Source organism: Manacus candei, unplaced genomic scaffold, assembly GCF_025592945.1.
Source record: "Manacus candei isolate 608988 ecotype Guabito, Panama unplaced genomic scaffold, ASM2559294v1 h1tg000046l, whole genome shotgun sequence".
Lineage (NCBI taxonomy): Eukaryota > Metazoa > Chordata > Aves > Passeriformes > Pipridae > Manacus > Manacus candei.
Genome location: NW_026138094.1, coordinates 705430 through 718091, shown reverse-complemented (window position 1 = coordinate 718091; position 12662 = coordinate 705430). Strand labels below are relative to the sequence as shown.

At 48.0% G+C, this 12662-nt stretch overlaps 2 protein-coding genes across 6 annotated transcripts in view; both read left to right on the top strand.

Annotated features, from left to right (window-relative positions):
- ARIH1 (ariadne RBR E3 ubiquitin protein ligase 1) overlaps window positions 1-3707 on the top strand; it is a 51810-nt gene extending 48103 nt beyond the window's left edge. For all 5 annotated transcript variants that reach the window (XM_051796445.1, XM_051796441.1, XM_051796444.1 and 2 more), the window contains one exon: window positions 2318-3707. In XM_051796445.1, coding sequence (XP_051652405.1) covers window positions 2318-2402 — 85 coding nt within the window. In that variant the 3' untranslated portion in view covers window positions 2403-3707. The remainder of the gene's footprint in view (window positions 1-2317) is intronic.
- Window positions 3708-5008: 1301 nt separating this feature from the next.
- BBS4 (Bardet-Biedl syndrome 4) overlaps window positions 5009-12662 on the top strand; it is a 35150-nt gene continuing 27496 nt past the window's right edge. Inside the window, exons 1-2 of the mRNA XM_051796462.1 lie at window positions 5009-5081; window positions 6788-6839. Of these exons, the coding sequence (XP_051652422.1) occupies window positions 5058-5081; window positions 6788-6839 (76 nt within the window). The 5' untranslated portion in view covers window positions 5009-5057. The remainder of the gene's footprint in view (window positions 5082-6787; window positions 6840-12662) is intronic.

Below are 12662 nucleotides of genomic sequence, written 5' to 3'. Positions count from 1 at the left end.
GGAGTGACTTTGTTGTTCCAAACTGCCAGCTTTGGCCTGGGATGAGTTGCCAGCAGGGAGCAATCGGCTCTTTTAATCATCTGCAGGGGCCGTTTGTGCAAAATGGTGTAGGAGAGCTGTCCCTAAGGAAGAGGGAGGGAGCAGCCTGTCCAGCTGAGGAGGGGAGCAGGGGACTGGGGGCCAGGTGACACAGATGCCAGGGCTTTGTGCAGTCCCTGGGGAATCACTTCTGCACAGTGGAAAAGTACAAAGCTGAAAATGTGGATGAGTCACAGGATTATGGCTTTCATTTCTGAGGCATTTTGCCAGAGTCACTGAATTTGTTATGCCTGGCTTAGGGGGAAGAAAAAATCCAAAGTAGGGTGAGTCGTGGTGACTAATGGACTGTGGGGAGTGGAAGGAGCTGTTAAGCTTTGGTGGGCCTGTGGCCCATCCTGCCCGAGTCATCCAGCCCCAGCTGTGCTGCCAAAGACTTACCTGACCTCCTTTTTGGAGGCATTTTGTAATTTACCCTTTAAGGCCACCATTAAGTTGGCATTTCAGATCAAGCTGCTTGTTCACTTCAGTCCTCTGAACCTGGATGCTCTTCTAGGGATGAAATTAAAACCTAATATAGCCTGGAAACAGTATCCCAAACCTGCCTTCACATTTCTGGGAAGAAAGTATTCATCTGTCAAGCCTGTGCAGGTCCTTCATTAACTAGTTCAGTCATGTCTTAATCATGTCCTGCACGGTGTTCTTTGATGCAAGACTGGGAGCAGGATGTCATCGAGGTGGGTTTAAAGAGCCCTGGGAAGCTGCAGGAACTGCCCTGTGGGCTGGTTTGGTTTCAGCTGTTTGGATCTCTTTGCTTGCAAAGACATTTCTAGAAAACAGGATTAACACCCCTCCCTCCCCCCAGCAGGAAAATAACTAAAGTTGGGAAGGCAGAAATTGTGTGTGTTTGCCATCACATGCTCCCAAAAATCAATGGGACTTTGTATACGAGGGTTTATGTTGCAACAGCTGACAGCAGCAAGGAAAGCCAGAACTGGTTTATGGGGGTAAATCTGTCACTGTGAGCAGATACTGAGTGGTAGGTGAGGAATTCCTACCAGGTGTCAGGCTGTGTGTGATCAGGGATAGCTCCCTGCTGGGAGATTCCTCCTGAGGGATGTGTGACCACTGCCGAGCAATCCGGGTTCCCAGCAGCCAGAGCCCCTCGGATGCCATCCTGACCCAGGAACCTGCCTAGAAACTGAACCACACAATTCCCAGCAGGAACTGGTAACTGCTCAGTTGGCTCCTGGGTTCCAGTTTCTCTCCTCAGAGCCTGGGTGCTGCCAGACCAGCCCCACAGCTGCCCTTGGGGCCTTGGGAACTCTCACTGAGACTTGGTGTGTCCCCCACATCCCTAAAGGTGCTGCAGACTTTGGGATTGTCTCTGGAAGAGGTTGAATCCAGAAACACCTGCTACTTATTTAGAATTTGCTCTTGGAACCTGAATTCTTTAAATGTTTCTCTGCTTTTTATCTTTTTAGTTGGCTGTGACATCCTTTGCTATATTCTCTGATAACCCTTTTTCCTCAGTGTCAGTGATCCTGGTAGGACTGGGCCAGACTCTGGGATCAGTTTTATGTGCAGTTTTGTTTCAGTGAGTGTAGGTGGGAAGAGCCTGAGGGTGTGGTGTCCGTCTCAGAGCCAGGTGCAGGGATGTGAGGTGAACCCTGCTCTCCAGGCAGACCAGTAACCCTTTGGACTGCTTCCATCTCCACTGGGAAGTAAAACTGTGTCAGCATTCCTGAGAGTTTCATCATGGAGTGGTTTGGATGTAATGGACCTTGAGGACCATCCAATTGACCCCCCCTGCTGTGGACAGGGACACCTTCCACTAGACCAGGTTGCTCCAAGCCCCATCCAGCCTGGCCTTCAGCACTTCAAGACAGTTTTTCCAAGCTAACTCCTGCATTTTTGTTGTCTTGATGGGGCTCAGAGCAGGCACCAGCCCACATCTGAGGAGAGCTCGTCCCATTCCGGGTGTCCCCACAAACCACAGCCACTGCCTCCTTTTCCAGTTATTCCTGGAGGCTTCCCAGCTGTAGGGACTGTGGGGAAACTCCCGATTTACACACTGGTTTTCCAGTGAGGGACCTGGAGCTGAGTGACTGGAGTAACCAGAGTCTTAATTAGGGCTGTTAACAAGCTACAAGTACAAAATCCCTCCTCGGGGGAGCTCCTCTTTGGGAAGCGAGGCGTGATGTAGGTTTGGATTTGTTGGTCCCGGGGATGCTCCGCGATTCCTAACCCGCCTTTTCCACGCTGTCCCTCTTCCCTGCAGATACTGCGAGAGCCGACGGAGGGTTTTGTTGCAGCACGTGCATGAAGGCTATGAGAAGGACCTGTGGGAGTACATCGAGGACTGAGCCCGGCCCTGCAGGAACGAACTCTGAACCCTTTCCCATCTTAGAGTGCTCATGCAATTCCAATAAAACCCACCCAGGGCGCTGCTCCGCCTCTTACACCGCTGGTCTGTAGTACCGGGATTCTGTTTTGTTAACAGAAAAATTAAGTAAATTATATTGTAATAAAAAAAAAAAAAGGTAGATAAACCATTGTACAACAGTATTCTAGGCGGCCAAGAGTGTGACAGACGCACTAAAAACCCTCCAACTTTAACTTGTAACGTAGCTTCATCCTCCAAGCCGACTCCTTTTTCTTTTCTCTCTTTCTTTTCCTGTGTGTAGTACAGATGAAATTTAAACCAGTTTCTTGACACTGCTTTTCATGTCCAAACCAGCCATTTTGATGGACTTTGGTAAGGGGGGGGTGGCTCTCCCGCCCCCCTCCTCCTCTCTGCCACCCAAGTACACGGATGAATGTGGATTATTGGCTCGTCGTAAAGAGGATTTTTGGGAAGGGGAGGAGGGGGGTACACAGCAAGGAAAAAAAAAAAAACCAACCTTTGTATATGAATTTTAAAACAAAAAGAGGACAACACAGTATTTTTCAAAGTTGTATATAGCGCATATGCATGGACAAAGAGCAAGCGTGGCACGTGTTTGCATAATGTTTAATTACAAAAAAATATTTATTCTTTAAAAATCTTCAAGATTATGTCTATTTGCTGTGCATTTTCTTTCAGTTTGATTCTTTTGTTTGGTTTTGTTCTTTTTTTTTTTTCTTTTCCCTGGGCTGGGGTGGGGGAAGCGTGTGCTGGTGTAGTGAATATATCTATATATATATTTTATTTTTTTTTTTTTTGGAAGGCTTTTACCAGAGCAGTTGGGTTTCTCCTCTTATCCTGCAGTTCCTTTCTGTCCAGGGCCTCCCCCGGGCCCGTGTGTGTATCCATTGCTGGCGACGGACGCGGCCCCTCGCAGCTCCTGGAGCTCTGGGTCAGGATGCTTTGCCTTTTTTCTTCTTTTATTTTCGGCCCCCGGATCTTTTCCTGCCCAAATCCAACTCTCCGTTCCCACCCGTGCACGCAGGACACGTGCTCTGAACCCAGAGGAGGGGGGTGTGTGTGTGTGTGTGTGTTTAGAGGTTTATTTTGGATCCCGAGGCAGGACAAGGAGGGGTGTTTGGCACCACTTCTCCAAAGACTTCCGGCGAGATTTCAGCTGTGGATCTCCTCTCCCTCCCCCTTTCATCTGTCAAATGGACCCTTCCTTGCTGTTTTAATTTTCACTTACATTATAACGAGTCATAACATTGAAAAGGAAACCTGATGGAATTGTCTTTGTGTTTGTTTTGGGCTCACTCACTGGGCATCCTGTCCTGGCAACTATTTAACACTCCAGCTAGTGCAGTAGAAGCTGAAATCAGCGGAGTATTTTTCAATTAAAAGGGGAAAGAACTAATGAGTTTAGCTACTGAGTCCATTTTTATGATTTCTGTAACAAGAGCTATGTTAAAGTAAACAATTGGTGGTGGTTTTATTAAATTTACTCCTGTATAGGAATTCCTCCTGTGGTATTTTTCGCCAGGCAACTGTCCTCCCAGCCTTCTGCCTCTCTGCAACTTCCAGGGGGATCAAAGGTGTGAAGGGGTCAAATAAAAAAGGCAGGGCTAGAACATGGAATGCTGCTTCCAGCTGGCACCAGAGTCACACTGGCTCCCTCACTGACACTACTGACGTTCCAGGGATGTAGTTTTATCCCTTTGTACCTGCTTTTCCCTTTATTTGACCTGCAAGTCAGATGTGAGGGACTGCAGTCGCTTTCCCTGTGCTTTTCCTGATGGTGCTGGAGGGGTGGGATGGCACGGGCTTCCCACTGGGAATTCTGCATTCCTGTGTTAAAACACGAAGTGGGCTGGGCAGGTGGAAGAACACAGGTGCTGGGTTTCCACAAAAGGAACACGCCGAGGATGTGGGCACCGCAACCCAGAGGAAACCTGGGCTGTGGCGTCCTCAATCCCCGTGGCTGTTGGAAAACCTTGATAATGGTAATTAACTCCCTGTTCTGTGGGAGAACCTGCTGCAAGCCGAAGGAACCTGGGCTGTGGTGTCTCGAATCCCGATGGCGATTGGCAAACCTTAAGATAACGGTAATTCCCAAAGGAAACCTGATCTGTGGCATCCTCGACCCTGATGGCAAACCTTAAGATAATGGTAATTAACACCCTGTTCTGTGGGAGAACCTGCTGCCGTTCCTCTCCTCCGGGTTCCAGTTGCTCCCAGGTGAATTGCCTGGCTATGAGGGCGCCATCCCCCCGGACGCTGTGGGAATATAAAGGAGAATAAACAAAAGCCCTCACGAAAAGGTCCCTCCCTGCTGCTGCTCTGCGGGGTTGGGCGAGCGGGGCCGCGGCCCCGCAGCACTTCCCGGGCCGTCTACTCCTCACTGGCGGCCTAGCCGCCCGCTCACCTCGCGGGGTTCCCAATAAAACCCTCCAATAAAGGGACATTGTATCATTTCTGTGTTTTCTCGGGTGTTTTTCACGTCAAAGGGGACGCGGGGGGGGGGAATATCCGAGGTCCTCCCGCCGCCACCGCCGCCTTCCCGCCCTGCCCCGCGCGCCATGGCCGCCCCGGAAGTGGCGGGCGGTCGCCATGGCAACCCCGGCCCGCCGCGGCCATGGCGGAGCCGCCGGACGCCTCGGTGAGGGGCGAGAGTCCGCCGGGTTACGGGGGGCGAGAGGGAACCGGCGGGCCTGGGGGCGAGCGGAGGTGGAGGGGGGCGAGCGGAGGTGGAGGGAGGTGAGGGGCGGCGGCGGCGGCGGCAGGAGGTGTTTTAAGCGGTTAAGAGCGGTTAAGGTTAAGAGCGAGTTTTTTAATCTTTGCGCACTTGGTATGAAAAACATGAGGGAAATTCAGCCTTCACTGGAGTAAATAATATTAATAATCGGTTAGCAGGCGATGGAGCGTGTCAGCGAAGGGTAGTGGAGCTGGGGAAGGGGCTGGAGCACCAGGAGCGGCGGCTGAGGGAGCTGAGGGTGTTCCGAGAAGAGAAACTCCAGGAGACCTGAGAGCCTCTTCCAGGGCCTAAAGGGGCTTCAGGAGAGCTGGAGAGGGACTTGGGAAAAGGGCCTGGAGGGACAGGCCAAGGGGGAATGGCTTCAAACTGCCAGAGGGCAGGGATAGATGGGATATTGGGAAGGAATTGTTGGCTGTGAGGGTGGTGAGGGCCTAGCGCAGGTTGGCCAGAGCAGCTGTGGCTGCCCCATCCCTGGGAGTGTTGAAGGCCAGGTTGGATGGGGCTTGGAGCAACCTGGGATAGTTGAAGGTGTTCCTGCCCATGGCAGGGGAGTGGGTCTTGATCACCTTTAAGGTCTCTTCTAACCCAAACCACTCCACAATTTTCTGTGCTGGAGGGTGGTTGCTGTGAATTCCCCCAGGCCTGGGTTGTTCAGTGTGTCTAGAAATGATCTGCACAAAAGCCTGACTAGAAAGTAACTCAGGTGAGGAGGAAATACAAGAAACTGCTGGGAAGTCTCAACAGTGCTGAGGGAGAGGACTTAGAATTGGATTGATGGGTGCAGATTAAAAAAAAAGGTTTTTTAACAGATCAAAAAAATGAGGGGTTGGTGCTGGTTATTGCTGCTGAGGAATGAGTGCTTGGCTTTGGGGAATTGTGTGAAAATATTCACTCAGAAAATGTTCCCAAAACATTGCAAGGAGCAAGGATTGACTGAATCTGTGCTTTAAAAGATTGTTAATTAAGGAGAGGGGAGGAGACACAGGTGTATGAAATCCTGTGCTGTCTCTGGGGAAGAGGAGTGTTTCTTCCCCAAATACTGAAGTAAAAAATAAAAGTGCTTCCCTGTGTAATCCTGTTTCTCTTCCGGGAAGGCTTGATTTTTGATGCAAAGTAAGGAAATGGTAAAAAGTGCATTTATCTTCCATGGCCTGGGAGCTCTGGGCAGTGTTTGCAGGTCGAGGTTTGCTGCCCTCACCCCCTGCGGGCCCGGGGGGTTCCCCAGGAACAGCTCTGCTCTAATTACCTTCATAAATATTTTATAATAAATGGGGTTTTTTTACTTATTTCCTTGTGTGAGTTCTAATTAGCATCTTAAATGCTTGAGTATTGCTCTTTTGCAAGGTAATGCTGCCTTTCCAGGATGCTGATGGACAGCAGTGAACCCACGGAAGGGGAATGAGCTGCACAGTGAAGGGAGTCTATTCAATCTACCCACGGAACAGAACTCTCAGCCTTGCTTGGCAGGGCAGAGTTTGTCCAGCAGCAATGCTGCTATTTTTATGCTCTCTTTTGGGATTTGCCAGTTGTCCTTTCTGATTATTTTCTGGAGCAGAGCTCCAGGAAGCCTTGCCTGGTGTATTTAGTGCTCCTGTTTTCTGTCTTTCCAGGTTCCTTCGTTGCCGGCGGCTACAGAACCTCCGAAACCTCGGCCTAAGAAAGGTTTGTTTGAAGATATGACTGTGTTTCTTGGGCAGGTTGGTTTTAAGATTTCTTTTACAGTGTGTGCAGCTGTCTAGGAGGAAATAAATGTCCTCTGGGAAAAGAGGAGACTGTCTAGACTGCAGTTTGCTGAATACCAATATTTTCCTAGGGTCTCTGTGAGCTCAGTGCTGTTCCTGGCTGACTTAGTGCACCCACAGCCTGCATCATGTTTGCTTATAATCTGTGAGACTGTTTTTTTTATTGTGTACTTACTTGTTGGGCTGCTGATGAGTTTGATACTCATTTATCTTCTCAAATAACAACAGGGGTTTGTTGAGTTTGGGTTCTTCAGGATGATGTCTTGCTGTGGAAATGATCTTAGGAAGCTGACATGGTGTCCTTTTCAGGGTTTATGTCACATTTTCCAAAATTTGAAGTTGTGACTGGGTTTAATTATTGTTTGTTTGCTTTTGTTTGTTGTTACTGGTTTTTTTTTCATGTTGAAAACGAGTTAATCAGTTTGAAATCTTGATTGAATCTGAAGTGGAACAGGAACAATGTCAGCTATTGGTTCAAAAGACTTGACCAAATCCTGCTGTTTTGTGAGGGACCTGGTAAATCCTGCAGCACAGTTTGGTGTTGGAGCCCCTCCTTTCCCCCCTTCCCTCGTTCCTGTGACGTGACTTGTCCCGGTGCACACGAGGAGTGTTTCCTTCCCTGGGGCTCTGAGCTGTGCTCCCCTTCCCTGCACACACCTGGGCCCTGCAGAGCCTCTGTGCCTACCTGAGCTGAGCTTTGGGCTGGTTTTTAATTCATTTTCCTTTCTCAAGTGTCCAGAGGGCCCCATCAATTCACATTATAATTAAGAGTATATGCTCCCAGTGCCAGCCACAAGCTCCCTTTTCCATTCCATCCATCCCATTCAGTCAGGGAGCTCAGTCCTTTGCCCTGATGTGCCTGTCAGAGCACACTTTGGGAGGAAATCTTCCCTATTCCTTGACTGCCATGGGATAATGCTGGCATCAAAAAGGAGCTTGTTTGGCAACTGGGCACTACATTGACATTTCTTCCTCTTGCATGTAGGCCTTGGGAAGCTGGAAAAGCCACTTTGCTTTTGTTTTGTGGAGCTCAGGCTCCCTGAATTCCTGGCAGCAGAATTCCAGCCCTTGAGCAGAGTGTGGCTGTCCTGGAGATGGGGCTTGAGGTCTCAGCCCCATCCCAGGCCCCTTTGGTACATTGCCCAGGGCTGCTTCGGGCCTGTGTGCAAGTAAAAATAACCCCCAAAGTTATTTTGTCTTGGCTGTCAAGTCCTTTAGAGCAAGGATTGCTCTGAAATTACTCTAAATTGGTCACTTTGAACCAGTTCCTGTGAGGCTGTTTGGCTTCTGAGGGAGATGGTTCATCTCCATCCTTTCCTGTGAAGGTGATGGTTCTGATCTCACCCTCCATATCCCCCACCTTGTTCTGCCTCATGCAAGTCCCAGCTATTTGTGTCTCTGGATCTCCCTTTTGTGCTGACACAGCTCTTGGCTCCAAGGAAACTGGAGTGACTTACAAAAGTCATCCAGCCTGTGACTTTTGTAATTCTCTTTTCTGTCTCTTCAGGTAAATTGAGGCATCTCCAGTGCCTGGCACACCTCAGGCTGCTCCCACTGAAATGCCTTGGAAGCCTCTGGGCTTTGCCTTTTAATATTTGACTTTAGTGCAACAAGGAAAGCTGATTTGAGCTGCCTGATGGTTAATCTCTGGGAAATGAGGGCAGCAAAAAGATTTGTACTAGGAGTGATGTAACAGTGTCCTGTGTGCGTGGGTGAGGGGCTGGGGGCATGGAAGAGAGGAGGAGGGAGAGCCAGGGAATGTTGTATATGTTTTTGTGGAATTTGGCAGGAAAGAATAGCAGCTTTTTCCCCATGACAGTGGGTTTTTTAATAGGATTTTCCTAGAACATCTTAATTAAATATCTCATCCTGTTTTAGTTTGGCTGAGGAGAATTATGGTGAACTTTAAGGAGCCAGGCTACATCAGTGCTGTTTGAACAGCAGAGTGCTGCTAAACTTATTTTAAACTGACATTTTTAAACACTGAATGGCCACTTTCTGTTGCAACAATTTGCCTTGTTGTGTTTGCTTTGTGTTTTCAAGCAGGATAAAGTTCCAGTCTTCTGGACCCAGCATTAATGCAAACAGGCCTGAAATGCAGAGACCACGTGGCACAACTTGGTTGGCTGTGAGCAGTTTGGTGTGGGTGAAGTTTGTGCCCAAATGGGGCAATAACTCTGGCTGTGGTTGTACACAGAGGTGGCAGAGTGTGACCAAGTCATGGCTGAAGCCCTGTTTTCACCATCACGCTGCTGCACTCAGCTTGTCTGTGTCTGTATGGGGTAGGAGTGAGGTATTAAATGTGTGTTTCTGAGAATGGGATCTCAGAGTCGTCAGAAATAATTGGAATGACAAAATACAGGTGTGGGTTTTGTTGCTTTAGCCAGAAAACCACATTTTCACCAGTGCAGGTGAGAATACGTTGAATATTGTTGAACCTGAGTGGAGCAGCTTCCCCTCACTGTTCCTTGCTTTCCTCTTGTGATCCTGCCTGTGAGCCAGGGAAAAAATGGAAACCTGGAGCCAGTGTTTAACAACCTATTTTTATAACTCCTAAAACAATAACTTTGAGTTGGGAGGCAGAATTGGCTCGTGAAGTGACTGAACCGTCGTGTGGCTGCCGGGCTGTGAAAGCCCAAAAGGCTGGGATTTGGGAGAGTCTGCCTTGCAGGCAGGTCAGCCCAGAGGGAAGAGTGTGAGTGTTCAGAGAGGCTGAAGGAGGTCTAGAGGTTCTGGAGCAGGCTGTGGTGGCGGGAGGGGCTGGACACAGCAGCTGGGCTTGGGATCTCTCCGTCCCACACTCTGAATTAATGGGACCGGTGATGCCCCCTCGGAGCGTCCTGTGGTGACAGTTATTGCTCAGCAGGGTGACACAGGAGCAGCAAACCCCATTCATTAGTTTGTCCTTTCCTCCCCACGGGGAGAGCTGCTCCCAAAATCAATTCCCTTTGTTGCTCCATCAACATCCATAACCCTGCCTGCGTTGATATTTTGTCCCGAGGCAACTGAGGGGAATAAAGGGAGCTCTGTTCCTTGGAGCGATCTGGAGTTAATGTCAGCCTGCTGGGATGGGCTTTTTATCTCCCTCTTGCATTTTAAATCAATCAGATATTTTCCTAAATGCTTTGCTGGTTTGGAATTGAGATAGGCTGTGTTCCATCTTTCCACTTTCCTTTTCCCACACAGGCAAATCAAGTCGTTTTATAGGAGCAGAGATACACTTTGACCAGCTTGTATTGTTGATTTTTATGGAGCATTACTTGAATTTATTTCCCTTAATCACTGAAAAACATATTGAGAAAGTAAGTTCTGAGTTCATGTTTGCCTCGTAACAGTTCAGAGGTTAATGGGACCATTTTAAATTCATTTAGATTTCTACATGAAGGTGAGACCTCAGATTTTGTGAGCTGCAGTGACGGTGTTTTAATGACAAGGTAGAATCCTACATATGTACACACTATTATAAATACACTGAAGCAAAATGGAATTCACTTGAATCACTGGGAAGAACTTGGGATAGAAATCCATTAGGCTGTGAAGGAGAATTCTGAATTGTCACCAATCACCTCCACATTTACCCAAGGAAGGGTCAGGTAGATAATTTTCAAAGTGAAAATCCTATAAAAGTATTAGCAGGGATTAAGTGTTCTCCCAGGCCTGGGCACTGGGATATTTTTTTGGATGCTTTGTAGGTATGTTTTTTTCTAGGGTTTGAAGCAAGGAATTAGCTGTGACCTTTGGCAAAGCACTTTGGCTTTTGTTTCTTTCCATTTATCAACCACAAGCTTGGCCTAATATCCAGTGACAGGCTTTGGATGCTGCAGGCTTTCGGTTAACAAAACATTTGGAGGCATTCAGTGAAAAATGAAAAATCCCCTAGAAATGGATACATTGCAATGCACTGCTTGGCCTGCTCGAGCAGTGAGGGGTGTGGGCTCCTCCTTGAAGCCAAGGGGAGTCAGTGGGTTCCAGTAAAAACCAGTTGCCTGTTTGCTGGGCAGTAAAGCTCCCTTTGGTGGGTAGTGACTCGGTGATGATAAACAATCTCAAAGCGTGGCTCTTGGATAATAAACAACGTTCAGATCATGCAGAAGTCGATAAGTGGCTCTTGATGAGCAGCTCCTGCTCACCCAGGTGAGCCAGTGGGGATCCCTCCTGCTCCTGCAGATATTTTGAGGGGTTCTGTGAGTGTTTCAGTGGCTGGAGCACCCTGAGCAGCAGGAGCTCCTGACCCCGAGGAGTTGATTCTGTGCACTCGCTGAGCCAATCACTTCTGAATTCCTGATACATTTCCTTAAATCAATATAAATCCATTCTGTGAGCCAGCTTCAAAGCTGCCTTTGAACTTGTAAGAGTGAAGCTGCCTGAGAACTCCAGATAAAACCAACCTCCTTGAGTTAAATTAATTAATACTTCTAAGTGTGTCAGAAAGAAAGGCCTTGGTGGGAATGTTGTGGTCGGTGCAGCCCCTTATCTGTCCATACCCACCCCTTTCCATTTGGCCACGTGTGAGCCAAGATCTTTTAGCCCATTTGAACCTCCAACCTTGTGGGAAGAAAATGGTTTCTAACTAAGATAGATTAGTTGGTAATTACATCACTGTTTTATGTAAGAGACCTGGGTGTTTCCATCTCTCCGGGTGAGTGGGGAGCAGCTCTGTGTGTGTGTTGCTCAGGATCTGATGCAGCTGTTAGTTTGGAATAGTGAGATTAAAAAAATGGATTAGCATTAAATTGTATAATATCCTTCACTTCATCCTCTTCTCCCCAAAATAACAGCCCAGTAATCCCTGCAGTGCAAAGAACTGGTCGTATTTAAGTTGGAATGTGCCAGCACGGCTCTGCCCTCTTGTGTGTGTACATTAATATCTGTGCTGACAGGAGCAGGGGATCCTGTGCAGGCAGCACAGCAGGGAACACTTCAGAGCCAATTTTTAAATCAGGTAAATTCATTTTTCTGAAATTTTTTTGAAAGTCCTTGGTGCCAGGCAAGTGTCTTTTGATTTAAAGCCTTCAGCTCCAGGTTGTTGGTGTGCTGCCTACAGATAAAATGACATCTCCTGGTGTGAATTTAAAAATAATTCTATAGAAATAGTGACAAATTTAGGAAGGGTGGGATTCGTCTTTCTGCACTGAGATCTCTCTGATGTAGAACAAGTCTCAGCACATCAGCTGTGCTCTGTGTTTAGTCAGTGCAAAGCCCACCTGATGCCATTCCCTGACCTCTCCCAGCCACATGTCTCGGGATGAATCTCTCCTCAAGGATGCCTCTTCCTCTCTTTTCCCTTGGATAAAGCCCAAGGCAAGTCACCATCTTAATTTCCAGCCACTTAAGGAGATGCATCTCACTCAAGAGTCAGAATTCCTGTTGTCTGTGCAACTGGAATTTGAGCCTCTGAGTCTTTGGTGATATAATCACCTGTTGGATTTAGCCCAGCTCTCCAACAGGATCCATGGCACAGGAATGATGGCACTTGCTGAACGAGGACCAGCTCACTGAGGGCTTTTTAAATAAAAGATCTCCATTCACTCCTTCCAGGGCCTGTCCCCTTTCCCACCCATGTTTCCAGCTGCAGAAGCCCTGGGATTTAGTCACTATTTTTTTATATTTCTCAACAATTTCATTCCCTGCCTGACTGTGATTCATTTTCACCAGGCAGAGTGAAAATCCTGGTGTGCTCCTGGGATTATGTAATTAAAAACTGTATTGTGAGGACACTCGTGCTATAGGGCAGAGTGAAGGT